We start from the raw sequence: 16,981 nt of genomic DNA, 5'->3' as shown, positions 1-16,981 counted from the left end.
ATACTGTCTCTCTTCCAAATGCTGGATATAATACCACAATTATCCTGGTGAGATCTGGCAGATAAAGATACAAAAAATTCCTGAGAAAGTAGGGATTTTTAAAATACAATGTTGTTAGGACAACAGTCTAATTCAATTGTGTATGTCTCATAAGACATTATGGTACTTCTTCAAAATCAACACTTTATGAGCGTTCTATCAAGAAAAACTGCAAGTGTGTTTCTTCCTAAAGAAACACAGATACACTTTCAGTCATCCAAGTTCCTGTAAGGGAAGTACAAGAAATTTTCTCCCATATGAAAAGAAGCACTTGAAGTTTCCAAGGACAGCAGCCTCAGGGTGTGTTACCACAGACCACGACAAGAAGGCAGTAGGACAATACCCGTGATTTTGTATCAAGTTCCCCACGAGTTGCTGGAAAGTACATTTCCTCAGAAAGTGCTGGAGTAGAACACACCTTAAACATTAGCCCTCTCTTTGATCTGACACTTTGATATTCTTCCTGCCAAGAACTGCTGTGGAACATCTCTGTTTCTTTCTGCAAGTTCAGCTGGAGTTGCCGCTTTTGATGTACACAGCATTGCCACAGATGAGGACTAAAGGCCACGGAGCAATTTACACTGTCACAAAGTTAGAGAGATCAGTAGCTAAGGTACATGAAGGAAATTCCCAAGTAAACAAAGCTGAGATGAGAACAGAGGTAACTTCTGTAGCTGAGTTTATCTAAGACAGGCAAGAGAATATGTAAAATATCCGTTGCATGCTACAGAGTAAGAGAGTACACTAATTCCCCAGAAAGACAGGGATTTTTCATCAGAGAGGCATAAAGAAAAATCTTGTTTGAGACACTGGATCTCTGTCCATACTCTTTATTTAGAGGATGAAAGACCTTCAAACTCATTTTTCTCCTGTCAGGAGGCACACTGGACTGTGGAGTTCTCCAGAATGGAAAACAAACACAGCCTCTCCTAAAATGCATTTATATCTCCTTCCAACTACAGAGCTGAATGAAAGCCCATGGAAGCAAAATGCTAAAGGGGAGAAAGCTTTGATATTATATAAAATAGAAGAACAGAGTTCTCTGGAAAGCTATTATATGTTGTTCTTTGACTTCTTAACAACGTGATTTTTCAGGTGTTCCAAAGAGCTATCCTTTTTTTATTGACTCCACTAGAAAGCAGTATTTTGTTTTGTTTTGTTTTGCTCATCACGTTGTGTCAACATGACACCCTGACACCTGATGCTGACCATAATGGATTCTTGACAAAGGACCCAGCACTGCAACTTAAAGCACTGTCAATTGCTGCTTAAATGAAAATAAAAACAACAGATTTACGAAAAACATGCGTATTTTAGCTTATACAATATTTAATGGTGTTTCCTTTACCAATTCCTCTTGTTTTGCTGAGCAAAATAAACAGTAGGTCTAAAGCTAAAGAGCTGGAGTCTAAAGCGGGAGTCCTGCAGTTAAACACAGGGTTGTGCCTCTTCAGAACTAAAAACATTAAAGGTGTTTACTTAGAAGCTAGGAAGCAGCTATTACTTTAGAAAAGCATTTCTCCTCATTCAGTAGTTAACATAATTTTTTACATTACCTAACATAGAATTTGCTCAATGCCAAATTCTAAAATGCATTGGTAGGAGGCTCAAGCAGCTCTGATGAATACCGGAAGATAGTAATAATGGGATTCTATCCAGACAAGTTTGGTTTCATACGAAAAGTTTTTCTTGAATCATGCATACACTTTTTTCTACTACACAGCACTGAAATAGAATGAGACCTGAACAATGCCACATTACTTCCCATGTATTTATTTCAGTTGGGAGTCTTTCAACTTTCCCTGAAAAGACAGGACAATGGACTAGATGGCCAATCGGACTGACTGAGGATGGCAATTTCTCTGTCCTTATACACTTCAACGTATTACAGAAACCATTCAGAATTTACAGTCCTATATAATGACAAGATTTAAATTGGGTAAGGAAAAGTACCTGGAATCTTTATTTCAGCATTGAAACAATTTACAGGTTAGGCTACTTAACACGGTCTAGATGTAAATCAACAAGAAAGCAAATGATCAAAAACACTATGGTCTTTCTTCCAAGCAGGAAATTTTGTGCCCTTTTAGAGTTATAATTAGATCTGCAAATCTTTTGCTGACTAATAATATTGGAAAAAAGGCACATTGTACAAGTTAAGGGTTTCTCTCCATTTCCAAGTTTTCACTAGATTCTTATCTAAAATTTCATGACAGTGCATTGTGAACAGTTGCAGCAGCTTAATTAATAGGCAAACGCCAAGTTTCTTGCTGATACTGCTTATCCAGTCCAGAATAATAGGTTCTCAGTTTACAAATAGAGAATAATACCAAAAAAAAGTTTTCTTATGCTTTCAAAGTGCCACAGCGGCATGTTTCAGACAGGTTAGGGAAAGCCACTTCTCCTATAACCTCTGTATAGGGTACTAAAATTTTATTATACTATTGAATTTTCTGTCAAACCCCTAAAAAATTAGTAGGCTGAGAATTTACATTCTTTTAAAAAAGACCTGTAAAAAATACTGTTCCTGTAAGGTCCTCTTAACTTTGACAGAGGAGTAACTCTGATACACAGAACCACTGAACTACAAGAAAAGGAAGCAAACTCCAACCTGAAATCCACTGAAGTCAAGAGGAAACATACAGTCCACAAACTGTCCTCTTTCTAGATGGAAGAATTTCAGCATAAAATAATTTCTCTAAGTTTTATAATCAATAACTCTAATGGCAAAAGGTAAAGAATTTTTAAGAATGTACACCATGCTAAATACATGCTACTACATCTACTTAGCACACTTCCGATTTTACCCATTAACCTATAGAGAGGTTCCCAAAAAAAAGGTCTTGTTGTCTACTATCTGGTTTTTGCTACAGGCTTTTATGACACTGACAATGATAGCTATAAATTTATAATGAGAAATTACAACAAACACACAATAGTTTAAAAAAAAACCCCACAGAATTTTCATAAAATAAAATGCAATCAAATATTATCAATTGTCTTTCACATCCAGGACAACTTCCAGAATTACATAAATTAAAACATTATAAAGTTATTAGGAGAGTAGGGGAGAGGAGGGATTTTCAGATAATGATGAGTTAATGTCAATCAGAACTTTACATTATGGTAGATAATTTACAATTTTACAATTTACAATTTTATAATTTACGACTTTACAATATGGTAGATTGTTTTCCCCTTTTTGTTTTACATTTTAGTTGAAATACATTTCTCACATATTTCTCATCAACCTACGTAAGTTTTGACTGATAACGTGTTTATCACAACTGGCTTACAGACTGCCTCATATATTAGTTGACAGAGGCCATAAGAGATCCATAAACTGATTATTCAGTCACTTCATTGTTGATAAATATTAAAGGCTTCTAAATATTTGCTAATGACAAATTCATTGTTTGTTAATCACACAGCTATTTTATGATTAAGTTTAATGCAAGCTAAAAACAGCAGTTTGTCTAAAGAAAATGAACCGTTTAAGCTAAGCTAAATAATTTCAAACATTAAAAGCTGTTTACATGCTTTATGTACTGTTGAAAATTAAGGATTCCAGTGTCAAAGAACTGACAATAGTATGGTAACTAGTATAAGTGAGAACAGAAATAAAATCTTGAGTTTTGCAGTGTTATACCAACTTGCAAATATTTTTTACAACTACAATGCAGTGCTACTATGTGTGTACAAAAAAATACTACTACTACTACTACCACTACTACTTTGAAAACCTATAAAGAAGTGAACTGACAGTCTAATCTTAACAAGACAAAAGAATTCTTTTATTTACCTGACTTTGCAATTCACTTTGTTGCTTCAGGCGAAGATTTTCTGGTGTATCAGCCACTGTAGTGAAGGACTGCTTTGGGTAATGTCTAGAAGAAGAAACACAAAGCCAAACAGTAAATATTTGCACATGCTAGAAAGTCAAATGCATCCCAGCACTCTCTCCTACAATGTATAGAATTTTTTCATAGTCTGCTATGAATAGAAGTATTTACTCTAAATATATTGTGTCAGACATGCCTTACAGAAACAACATGAAGGAGTTCCTGTAATGAGTCTAAATCCTACCCATCCATTCCACCCAATAACTTCAAAGACTGATCGGCCAAAATTTGCTTTCAATAGAGCAATCAAAACTATGTTTAACTGCAGTGTCTTGGTATAGTCATGTGCTGGACAAAGACTAAACTAAAAGCCCTTAAAATGGAATTGTTTTACAGAAAAAAAAGCTACATAAGAGTACAGCTGGAGTACCACAGGGTTTAATCCTTTAGGTGTAGGAACTAGAAGGATCAAGGCAGGTACTTTCCAAGTAGAGAAAAGTCAAATGCTTTAATGGTAAGTACATCAATACAGTCCTGTAATATCCATTACCAAGGGCTGTGGTGTCTCAGAACTGCAATCTATCAGACATCTCCTTCCATTTGAAATTTTATACTCTTATAACATGTTACTACTATTGGCTTTAGCATTTTATGGTAATATGCTCTAGGGAACCCTGTTTGAGCAGGGAGGTTGGACTAGATGGCCTTCGGTCATCTCTTCCAATCTTAATCATTCTGTGATTCAGTGAACTGTAGCAGTCAAACCCTACTCATTTACAGAACCACTATGTATTAATTTTCATGGATTTATCCAGCAACTTTGCAGTCAAACAAGAAGTTCCATTATAGGAAGGACCACAAAAAGAAACAAATAAAAAAATGAAACATCACATCCCAAAATAGACATATTATTATGAGCCAGAAACACTACAAGGAAACTGATTCTCACTAATTACTTTCCATCATCTTCAGTTTGAGACCAAAATGTTCACCTTACTACCATGTGAGGCATTCATGTCTTCAGTTACCATTCACAGCTTCCTGTGTCTGCCAGCTCCCCCAAGTAAGCAGTAAGTGTCTGAACACTAAGGTTATGTAGTATTAAACATTTCCATGTTGGAATTCCAGGCTATCTCTAATGCGTTTATTCAGCAACTAGTTCTGTGTTGTTGCTATGGCTTCATCATAAAATTTCTGTGCTGTGTACAGATGATATACATTTTCATTCAAAATTGTATTTTGTTACAAAGTTCTCTGTTTGCAAGTTCTATTTCCATGAAGCACATGGTTTCAGTTTAAAAAATTATTTATTTTTATCATAAAAAATAAAACAAGCATGAAAAATTAAGAAGGATTTCAGGTTTTAGCCAAAACCTGAGTGTTTCCTCCTCAGAAATTCAAAATCAATAATTGATGAGAAATGCTGCCTGAACTTCATACAGTCGACTTTGCTCCAGGCCTGATCCCCCAGCAGATGACATCTTGCATTGCCAGACTTCTACACCATAGCATAACGGAGCAGACTCCTGCGCCAAGAGGCTGTGGAACATCCCCTCATTCATGGTGTCATTACACAGGGAAAACTGAGGAGAAATACAGGACAGCCTCGGAATTTCAGGCTCCCAAGGGCTAATAACTGCATAGGAAGATCAAAATATTAGACACCTTGATGAAAGAAAGCTTTTCCTCACAGAAATGCAAGAACCATGCCAGGCTGGATACTAGCAGATGGACAAACAATGCTACTCTAAGTTTATGGTGAGACACACTCCCGCCCATTATGTCAGTCACTTGTCTCGGAGAGCTCATGTCACTGAAAACTCAAAAACAGAATTTCTAGGCATGACACCTTTCAGCATATTCTTTCAGAGTTACAGCCAAGTCCTCCTGAAGTCCCACTCAAGATGGAGCTTTGGCCAGAGAGAGCAGTGTGTTCTGCATACACTACTGCCTCTTCCCTCCTTTTCAAACCAGGGCTCCCCCATCAGCATCCCCCTGAGAGCCAGCCGATGCCAGCCAGCAGAACAGCTTAGCCACAGCTCCAGCAACACACAGGGAGGCAGAACTAGGCTTTGCCGGGAGAACACAGCTTGTGCAAGAAGCAGATGGTGTCAGCATTGTGTGACATCTTGGGACAAGGAAGATTCTTCCAGAAGGCCTTCTCTTTTTTTTCTTTATTTCATTTTTTCTATCTCACACTTCATTCTTCTGTATAGAGGGAAAAAATAAATGCCACTCTGGCCACAAGGAGGGTCATAAGCCTTTTTTGGAAAGCAGCAATGAGCAGATGGGGAAGGCAACAAGCCACCTCCTAGCCAGGGCTTGCTGATGCCCAAGGAAGATTGTAGCAATGGTGCATAATTCACAGCTTAAACCATCGCAGCCTTCCAGATAGTAGCCATGAGCTGTCCATGGATAGCTCCTGTAGGTGACAAAACCCCTGTCCCTAAAAAAATATAATCTGCCATGCATGCAGTTAAAATATTACAATACGCACATGTTGATTGCTGAAAGCATAAACTTTCATTGCACTGCTTTACACCATGGTTACTTATCACGGCCTTAGTACAATCACAGTAATCACATGTATTCATCCTTTTTAACACAGAGAACACAGAGGGTGAGCCAGCTCTGAGAGGGTTTTTGGCCTGGTACCCTTGGGAATTGTGTGGACAACGCTGAGACAAGTGTCTTAGCCACAGCCCCAGGGACCCTGTTAGCAACAGCAGCAGAGAACTGCAAGCTCAGGCTCTCAAATTAAACCGTTCTCTTCTGAGGCCTAAGAATATAGACCTTGTCTCTAGCATTCACCAGCTCATACTTCTGATCATTTGCAAAAGAAATGTTTACTTCCACAATTAGTATTCAGAAGCTCAGGGGTATTTCAACATTCCAAGCCAACCACTTGAGAGCCAGTGTATCTAAGATCGTTATTTATTTTAGAAACTTCATACTTCAAGTAAAAAGGTATGCTTAGTTTTGAAGAAGCAGTGCTTTAATATGCTCGAAAATACTACATAAACTGATTTTATCAATGAAAAGTATTTACATTTGACCATGGAAATAAACAATACATGTGACAAGTGAACAAAACTGCTGAAATTTAAATTGGTCTTTAAACTGATCATCTAAACCATTTATCAAAATGTATTACAGTGATTAAAATAAGAATCATTTAGCAAAATTAAATTAGCAGTGCATTCTACTATGGGTTGTCATTTTAACTGCAGCTGATTTATGAAACCACTCACACAGTATTTCAAACCAGAGAGACATGGGTTTAGATACATCCCTTCTAATTTATGGAAATTCTTGTCTCAAATGCATTAAAAAGTCTAGTGTTAAATTTAAATCCTATCTTCAGCTTTCCACATTTGTTTTAAGCTTACTGATAGCATGTCTTCAGGATAATTACCAGTATTTAAGATATTAAATTAAGTGAAGACTATCTAAGATACATAGTACTGTTGGACACTTCTGCCTGAAATAGAAGGCTGAAACACAAGTGTTAAAATTCACTAATCTGCTTTTTTAACTATCAGTTTAGGGCTATACCACATTTTGTCAAAATGCTCTGAATAAGGATAAGTAACTGGACGGCAACACTCATTAATTCAAAAAGCTGACAGTGGTCCCTGGTAATCCGTTGCTCAGTTTCCCTTTTGTCCAAGATGATGTCTGAGAAAGAGCCAGGAATTGGTTAAAGAGGTTGATCTCATGTCAGCTATTTAATAGCAATGTCCAAAGGATTTTTTTGTTTGTTTTAAGTCTTTGTTAGTTGTCTAAGTCTACTTAGCAATATGTCTTACCACACTAATGCTATTAGGATTAATCCTGTATAAAGATCTATACAAGAAGTCCCAGAACAAATCAGGATACACAGTATGGTGTCTCTGCTGTGGGTTACTGTATTGCCTGCTTCAGCTGCACAGCTTGATTAATAAATTAAACCACAACCCAATCTCTTGCTGCTTATGAGGAAACTCCTTCACTTTCAATATCTGGAAACAGAATCAGTAAAGCCTCCGAGAACTCAGGAAAGCACCTGAAAGTTACCTAGCTTCTCCAATGACTAAGCATAGAAAGTTTCCCAAGTATTTTTTTTTAGCTATGAAGTTTTCATCAGCTTTTCCATGCTCTCAAACCAACAAAAGGGAAAAAATGTTCCAAGAGAGAATAGGATGAAGATTCAGCTTTTTCTCCTTTGTAAAAGGTCAGATTCAAAGACAAATTCTAGCATCTACTGAAATTACCTACGTCATACGTCACTCTGACTTCAACCAACATTTACAAATGATTAAGAGACTTGTGTGTGTAATTTCTAACAGTAAATTAACTGTTACTGTTAAGTTACAGAATTATAACCCTTGTCAGAGTTACTAGATTTCTACTGAGTTATGTCTCCCCTCAAATACCTATTCTGTGTTTGCCTGCAACATTAAATTTGTGATGCCTTTTAACCAGCGAACAGGTAGGAAATACACAAATCAAAATTATTCTTCCAAGCAGAGGGTCAGCTCCTTAACATCTTTTCAAAATACCAGTTGCCATGACTGGCTGTCACATTAGTCTATCTTTCCTCTCCTAAATTTTTTCCAAAATAACTCTTCTTCTAGTTTAAGCAAACTCTAAAAGATAAGGAGGTTTAAAAGAAAAATGGAAAAAAAAAAAATCACTTCCTTGCAGTTGCAGTAATGCAGAGTGGAACAAAATAAACCAGTAAGACAACATAATAAAATTAAACCAATCTTACAAGAATTACAGAAAACTATAAAAATTAGTTATGCTTTTAAAACTAGCACTTCAGTACAGTGTATGAAAAGATTGCAAATTGAAATTAAACAGTGAATTATGATGTAGGATTCTGGATGTAACCCAAGTTACATCCAACTGATGGACAGGTAGATAAGCTCCATCTCAGACCTGCAAGGGCCCAATCTGGTAAATGTGATCTTAGTCCACATCAAGAAACAGCACAAAAACAGAGAGGAGAAACACAGGAGATCTCCAATTATGTCTCATATAGAAAGCACAAGACATAATAATTTTTCCAGGATGAAGGTAACAAGATATTCAGTTGTGCTCACCTAGGGAGTGTTTAAACTAGCAGTTTGAAGAGGCACAGGACTGCTTTTGTCTCCTTACCTTGAAACCGTGCCATTCACAGAAAGACATGTAAGATGCACTGCAGCAGAGAAAGAGCCAGCAGGAGGGAAATCTTGCCCACAGCTTACTACTTGATTTGAAATTCGTGCTCAGTTGCACTTGCTGCTCTGAAGCTCCAGGAGGGATTTCCCTGGGTTTTCTCTTTTGTTTTCAGCTTTCTGTGCAAGATCACTTATTTGCATGCAATTATAAAGGCTTTTGTAGTAGGAATAATGTAACTAGGGGATAATATAGCTTCTGTATGGTGGCACGGGGGCAACGAAGTGAATAATAAATATATCACAATTCTCCAGAAATTACTCTGAAGATGACACTTTGGCTACCAGAATCTGCCCTGCTGTATGAAGAACTCTGGTTGTAATTAGTTTGCTTCAGAAAACATTTTTCAATCTTCATCTTCTGTTTTTCAAGGAACTTACTTTTTCAGATATTTAATTTCTGTATCTGTACTTCTTGCTTGAAGTAAAAGAGGAAGTTCCTCCCATATGCTAGCTAAATGCAAGCTCCTTTTTATGAGAAAAATCCACTAGAGAGATGAGTTTGTACTGATTTGCAGATTTAGCAAGCAATAAGATCCATTAAAAAAAAAAAAGGAAAAAAAAAAAGAATATTCCAGTTGCTTGTTGGTGTAAGCCATAACACCCTTGCTCCTGGAGTGAGGGAAAGGCCACATATCACAAAACCAGGTACACGAGGCACATCAGTGCATTGTGCTACTGAATTGGCACTTAATACACAACTACAGAGACCCATATCTGGGGGTCCCTTCAAAATCTGAAGTTAGGGACCACATCAAATATTCTGACTGTATCTGGCCCTAGACATAGGTTAGCACCTTATTGTTCTCTGTTAGAGGCTGAAAAAAAAGAACTATTTACTGAAAACAGTAAGGCAGAAAATGTTTACATTTTAGATAAAATAGCGTAAAAATTGGGTAGCTGAATCTAATACCAAATTTCATGACTCACAACATTCGAAATTCCACTCATAAATTCTACTGTACCAAACTAGCAGAGCAGCTAGCTCTGCAAATGTATGTCATACATTGAGGAACCCTGAAATCACAGAGAAGTGGACTGCACAGTAATCTCTTAATCACTGAGAGAAGTGGCAGCTATGGAAAGTAGGTCTAGACAGAAGATCTGGAAACTAGAGTAACTTATTTTAGAATTTTAAAGGCCAGTTAATTTTGCAAAATAGTAAAATCTTGTACATTTCCAACTTTTCCACAGCATGCATCCAAAAGCATTAATATTACTCATGCGGCCAGCATTGGCTAAGTTTTAGAGAAAAAGCATAGCAGTCACAACATTAAATTACTTTGTGCTTACAACACAAAGACGACCAAGAAACCTATTCCAAATACATTTTTGGATACATGGGTTGTCTGAATTTGCAATGCTGCCATACTGATATTTTGATTTCAAGTAGCTCCCCTGAAAACTGCTTTGAGCAGAGTTGGTGAAGACAGGACAAGTGCCACTAGGCCAACACTGGCAGTGTCACACAGGTAGCTGGGTCCATGCTCTAAGCACCAAGGAGTGTTGTCTTCCTGCTTCCTCCCAACAACTGTCTCAGAATTTTAAAATGCCCCAACTCTTAAGTGATACTAGCTTTTTACTCTGTTCTTATATTTTTCTTTTATCTATCTTTTGCAAGTCCATATTTATTAAACATAGAAAAATACATGGTTAAGGGGACAGGTGAGTCTTGCTTCTTGAGAAATTCAGATCAAAACATTTTCATTTTAAAGATTTGAAAAAATACAGCAGAAGGAGCACAGTTCATATCTTGTCATATAATACTAAGAATTTTTATAATACAGATCTCAGCCAAGCATCCAGATTCATCAAAAAAGATCAAAAGGAGTAAAATCCAAGCACCACAGATGTCAAAAGCAGAACTGCTAGAATTTTCAGTGGAGCCAGGCACTCACCCTTTCAATAATTTACCTGTTTCTCAGCTGTGGGATTCCAGTGCTTGGGGAAAGAAAATTAATCAGTAGCAGACCAAGAACTACAGGGTAGCCTGGAGCTGTGCAGAAATCTATTGACAGCACACTAGTAGGTATTGAAAACAGATCAAAAAGTGAGAACCACTGCTGGAGAAGGACACACAAAGTTGCAAAGAAAGTTCAAGGAAACTTGAAAGGAGGAGGCAACTGTGGTAAAACAAAACAATAAACAAAAATCTGACTGCAACAGCAAAATCTGCTGAAGACACACATGCATTTTAGTATTTGCCACTGCTAGACTGCTCCCAGGTTACCACCCAGTGAGCTCACCCAGAGCTCACCCAGGCTTATACATCACCTAGACACAGAAAACTCCACAGAAGTTTAAGAAAACTTTGCAATCACCAGTGGCACAATAAAAGGCTGATGATTCAATATTTCCAAATTATTTTCTTCCAGATACTGTGATTATTATTTCTTTCAAAATATTCAGGAAAGAAAAGGACATGAATATGAGCAGGAAAAACACAGATTGAAGCTGAGTTTCTCACTCACTTCATTTGTCAATCTACAGCATCAGATCTAGCAGAGTTAAAAAACACACAGTATGACCCATAGTTTCTATGGACTTTTACTAAAAGCTGAAATTCTCATTCATGCATTCATTCATTCAAAACCTGTTAGGCCATATAGCACTAGATTACAGCTCTAATGAAACTGGAGTCCAGCTGCTGCACCCTCCTAAAACCGAAGGTACAAGACAAAACCTGGGAAATTAAATATGCATTAGTTCCTAGCTTCCATGTTTTCTATTTCTTAACTCTTCCGTGTAAGTTTACTAGCTTTTAATCTTTATGCTTTTCTCATTTCTTTAGCAAAGCTATAAAGCCAAGCTTCATTGGACACTTCACTGGTGCATCTGAATTCCAAACCTGTCGTTCAAGACATGGCAAATAGGACCAAGGGGACACTAAAAAGCCATCTGTAAGACCAAAAAGAAGTGCTAGAAAGACATCATAGGTTTTATTGACCTTGCAAAAGCTACTATTTAGATGGTTATCAAGAGAGTGGGAGATCTAATATCCCTAAAAGCCAAAAGGCAACTGCCAAGTCATCAGTCTACCAAAGCTGGAGTCATAACTGACTGACCTCCTCCAGAGCCAAGGGTGTCATCCTGGAGAGCTCAGCCAACTCCATTTCTGCAATTAACTATGGAAGCAGACCTCAGATATCACACCTAAGGTAATTTGGACACTATTAAGAACTGGGAGAGGAGACCAGAAGGGAGGTGGAAATAATTCATCTCCACTGCCTCCATATTGCTACCTCTTTAACTGTCAAGTGTGTTATGCATTTGGCCTCTAAAACAGTGCCATCATCATCATAGAGTAAAAAAAAAGTACATTAAGCAGAGTTATGTTTGCATGTGTGGTAGAAGGGAAAAGAATGAAAATCTGCTTTTTTGTCAAGTGAAAATTTTATTGGTTGCTTATTCACATTCTGTAAATTCTAAGCAGCTATGTTAACTGTGCAGCTTTATAAAATGTCTCTCCTTTAATGTGTCTCTTTCTATAAAATTAGTATTAGTAGAAAGAAAGTTTATTTAGTTTATAAAAGATTATGCTAGAACAGTGTAAACCAATTTCATATTACAGTACATTTGCCTATACAAAAATATTAAATTATACATCAGCTTTTGCTCACAAATGAAGAACACTCTCAGTAGAGCATACTTTGGCTTATTCTGCTGAAAGGGTACAAGGGTGCAAAAGCAAACACTGTAATTTTTAATGTAAATCCCTGGCAAAACAATGTATTACCAATTTAATGTAATACAGTTCTATATAACACATCACAGGCCCCTCACGATGTGGCATAGGATGTCATATTTCACAGAAAATCGGGTCTGTAAACTCTAAATTTTAAAGCCTCTGTAATTCAATCAAATCACAGATTCCTTTTTATGTATTTATCATGAGAAAGCAACAACGATGTCACATTTTCACTAATACCCTACAAACACCTACAGAATTTCTGCATACATTTGTGACGGTGGCCTTGGCCTCCCTGGACCAGCCCAGCCCATGGGCTGAGCGGAAGACACCACCGTGGGCCTGAATGCCCCCTTCTCCGTGGCTGAGTGGTTGTGCCCGGGGCGTGGAAGTGGGCTCAGTCCCCTCCTTCCTTTCTCTCTTTTTGGTATGAGTTCTAGAAAGTTCTCCTTTGTCTTGTGGTTCATTGCTCCCCTGTTGGTTGCTTGTCTGTTTCCTCCCACCCCTTATGATTCCTGATTGCACGGCGCTCTTGCCAATTATGTACTCCTAACACCCCATTGGTTCCCCTTGTTATCTCCACCCCATTCTGCCCCCCATAAAAACCCCTGTCCCGGGAGGTTCGGGGCCATTTTGTTGAGGTCCATCCTCCCCCCTCTTACGTTGGCCCTCCAATAAATCTTCTTGACCTCAACGAAACGGACTGCCTCTCTTTTTGCCCGTGAGCCGGCTCTCGGTCGCTATTGCCACCAGCAGGACTCCGCCTCTCCGGCACTGCCTCCCGGCAGTTGTCTCCCGCCTCTCCGGACTTGGCCTGCAGGAAAGGCCCACGCGCTGCAACATACATTATGCTCTCAGCTCCTCAAGGACTGTTAATTATTTTGACTAGAACCAGGCGCAGTTGCCATTGCTAATTAAATGCTCCATCAGTATTGTTACAAAGACTATCCTCTCTCCCCTTTGCTTTCTCTATTTTCTCCCTGCTTGAAACAATACTACCATGCATCTTCCCATTAAAGTACAGGGGTTTCTGTCACAGCTCTTAGTATTTTCAATTAAAGACTTAGGTAAATGAATGAGCTTTATGTACTTCGTAGAGAACAGGCCTTCTCATCACTTTCCTGGACAGAGACCCTAAATTCCACCCAAATACTGTTCCAGACTCTGAAGCAACTGCACTGGACGTCATCCAAGATGGTTTCCACAAGTTTCCACTGAGCAAGTTAATACAAACTATAGACTCATAAAATCATGGAACGGTTTGGGATGGAAGTGGCCATAAAGATCATCTAGTCCAAGCCCACTAACACGATCAGGGATGCCACTCACTGGATCAGGTTGCTCAAGGCCACAACCTGGCCTTGAACACTTCCAGAGACAAGGCATCCACAACTTCTCTACAAACAAGCAGGGCTTGATAACATCTCCTGAGCTTTGCATTCCTTTAGGCTGAAGACCTCACTGTTGATCTGCCTCTCAACAGCTCCAGGTCAAAAGGCAAAGAAAAGTTTTCCATCTCCCCACTTGGACAGAAGAGAGCAGCTGATGAATGGCTCCTGATATCCTAACAAATTAATCCTTCCAGATGTAAAACAGGCACAAACAAAATCACATATAAGAGGGATCCAAGCAATTCCTAAGCTAATTTGCAGAAATGGCCTTCCCAAAGCATAAACAAAGTACTTTAACTACTGCAAAAGGCAGAGAAAACGGTATTTCCACGAGGTATGTAAAAATTCAGCATGTCAGAGCAGATACATTATTACACTGCCAGATCAAATGCAAAAAGGTGAATTATGGGATACATAGAGAAGAAAAGAAGTCACTGAACTAAAAGTGAAAAGACATGATATGTGTAAGATAAAAGGAAAAGCTCATGCTTCAGATCACACAGCTTAGTCATTAAATAGCATTTACACCACAGGAACACAGAAGACCTGGGAAGGTATTCGTAACCATGAAAAAAAAAAAAAAGAAAGTGAAATATCTCCTAACTCTCCTCCTTATTCCTAAATGCTGCAGGCCACAGATCTGTCAGATGTGACTGTCTGAACCCCTTCCAGACCTATTACTACATTCCTGCAAACCCATCAGCTAGATCCTCACAGGGCAACTGAATCCACTCAGAATAAAACTGAATATGTGCCTTTGAGAAACAGATAAAGAGAGATGACAGCAAATGCAAAGCAAACCATTTGTAGCTAGTATATTGAAGTTCACAATTGCAGGAAATATGTTCACAACTGAAACTTGCACCTAAACACCTAGAACTGGTCTTATGGTTGAAAAACTATTATTTGTCCTGTCAGGGCATGATCAGTACCACGTCTTTGGTAGCATAACAGACAGTAAAACCATTAAACTATCATCTCAACAAGTCGATAAATCAAGGTTTCAAGACCACAGAGATTTCTTTAAACTGATGGAATATATTTCAGTTGATGGTAAATTACATTTTGACAAAAAAAACTTTTTGTCAAAAAAATGCTATTTCACTACAGTGCTAGTGTCTATGTCACCCATTTTTTTTATAATTACACACCGATTATTATTAATAAAGCCTTTCACAAATGCAAAAATAAAATCATTATTTTCTAAAAATTAATTAAGAGGCAATCGATAAATTATTTCATTATTTATAAGCAACTTTAATTCAATTTCCTCATAATCACTAAGCTTTCCATTGGGAGTTAGATTATTTTTGTTTCCCACAGATTTACTAATAATCTATGCACACAACGATCCAGCCAACCCTATCTGTTCACAGAAATAAAAAGTATGTTTCTACTAATTTCTTGCAACTCAGTGAAGAAGAAGCCTGGAGCCTCTGGAGCAGTTCAGTGACTAACATCATCTGAGCACCAGCCAAGTCCTGTGAAATCACTGGTAAAGCACATCGCTTCCTCTACAGGCCTGTTGAAATTTACACTGAGATATTTTAGATTCCAAAAACTGTATTTTCTGAATATTTCAGAAAAAAAACCACAAACAATATTTTAAAGCTGAATAAGCCATAAGCCTTTTGTCAAAACCGAACTGTGCTGCAAATGTCTTTTGGACTTGTAATCATATTTCCTTGCCTGTACTGAGATTATTCCTGGGGGCTTCATATGGATATTTACACTCTGGTGGAAGTATACTGCCAGACAGGAGCATAGAGTTCCTTCCATAAATACTTTTCAGCACAAGAACAAATGCACAAAATAAAACCCTTTCAATATTCAAACTACAGCCTTTCCAAATGCTTAAAGCAACTTTTAAGCATCTGCTTAAAACTGCAAAAACTCAGAACAGATTTAAATCCTAAAACACATTGAACACATTGCTCAAGTCTGCGAAAGAGCTCAGTTGTGCCAGGCCCCTTCATCTGTCTGTCCTCCTGCACCAGAGCTCTGTCTGCCTCTTCCTCAAAATCCAGATATCCAAGGTGTTGAGCATTGTCACTTCTACTCTACTCAAGAGTAGGAAGACCTCACTTGAGAAAGCTAAGGCATCTGTGGAGCACTGCAGTGGCCAACGAAAGCAAAGAAAAAACTCTGCACACCATAGCCCAAGTTTGCTAAGCATGTTATTCAAGTGAAAAGTAAAATATCTGAATGACAGCTGCCGACACTGAAGACTCAATGAACATCCCCAGTTTCACTGAAATCTAAATGGTGAAAGGCTACGGTGGAGTCCAAAATAAGTACCTGAAAAAACAAACTGTTTTCACAAGACAGAAATTCTATGGAGTAAAAAGATACTGAGGCGGGGGTGGGAGGTGGGGAAGAAGTTTAAATTATCCTGTTTTTGTCAAAGGTGTTAAAAACACACAAGTTGTGCACTGCTCACCCATGAAAGACTAAATGTTCCATTTTGATGAGAAGCTGGATATATTGCAAAGTAGAATAGGTAGAGGGATTACTGTCAGCAGAACTGTTTAAGGCGAATTTCTGTTTTAATAAGAAATAAAATGGAACAACAGAGTATAGCTACTTTTGCTGTTCAGAATTTAAAATATATACCTTCTCCATGCAAATACTTGTATGTCTTTTAAGCTCTTTTTTTTTCTTCCCCAAGTATTTTAATATGCCTGTTAATGTCTTGTGTCTTTTAAGGTTCTTGAATTTTTAATTAGGCTGATACTTGGAGCCCAATCTCTGGGAGTTTCTGGCTCAGAGACACTATCTAGTCTCATAGCTGCCTATCAGTTATAAAAGATGAGGTTC

General features: G+C 37.9%; 1 protein-coding gene across 2 annotated transcripts in view; it reads right to left on the bottom strand.

The window, feature by feature from the left end:
• Positions 1 to 16,981, bottom strand: part of NEBL (nebulette) — a 252,787-nt gene that overhangs the window by 177,842 nt on the left and 57,964 nt on the right. For both annotated transcript variants that reach the window (XM_085050564.1, XM_085050563.1), the window contains exon 3: positions 3,842 to 3,926. In XM_085050564.1, the coding sequence (XP_084906690.1) occupies positions 3,842 to 3,926 (85 nt within the window). The remainder of the gene's footprint in view (positions 1 to 3,841; positions 3,927 to 16,981) is intronic.

This window comes from Lichenostomus cassidix, chromosome 2 (genome assembly GCF_008360975.1).
Source record: "Lichenostomus cassidix isolate B80296 chromosome 2, HeHo_3.0, whole genome shotgun sequence".
Taxonomy (NCBI): Eukaryota; Metazoa; Chordata; class Aves; order Passeriformes; family Meliphagidae; genus Lichenostomus; species Lichenostomus cassidix.
Note: the sequence above shows the minus strand (reverse complement) of the source record. Positions and strands in the feature narration are given on the sequence as shown.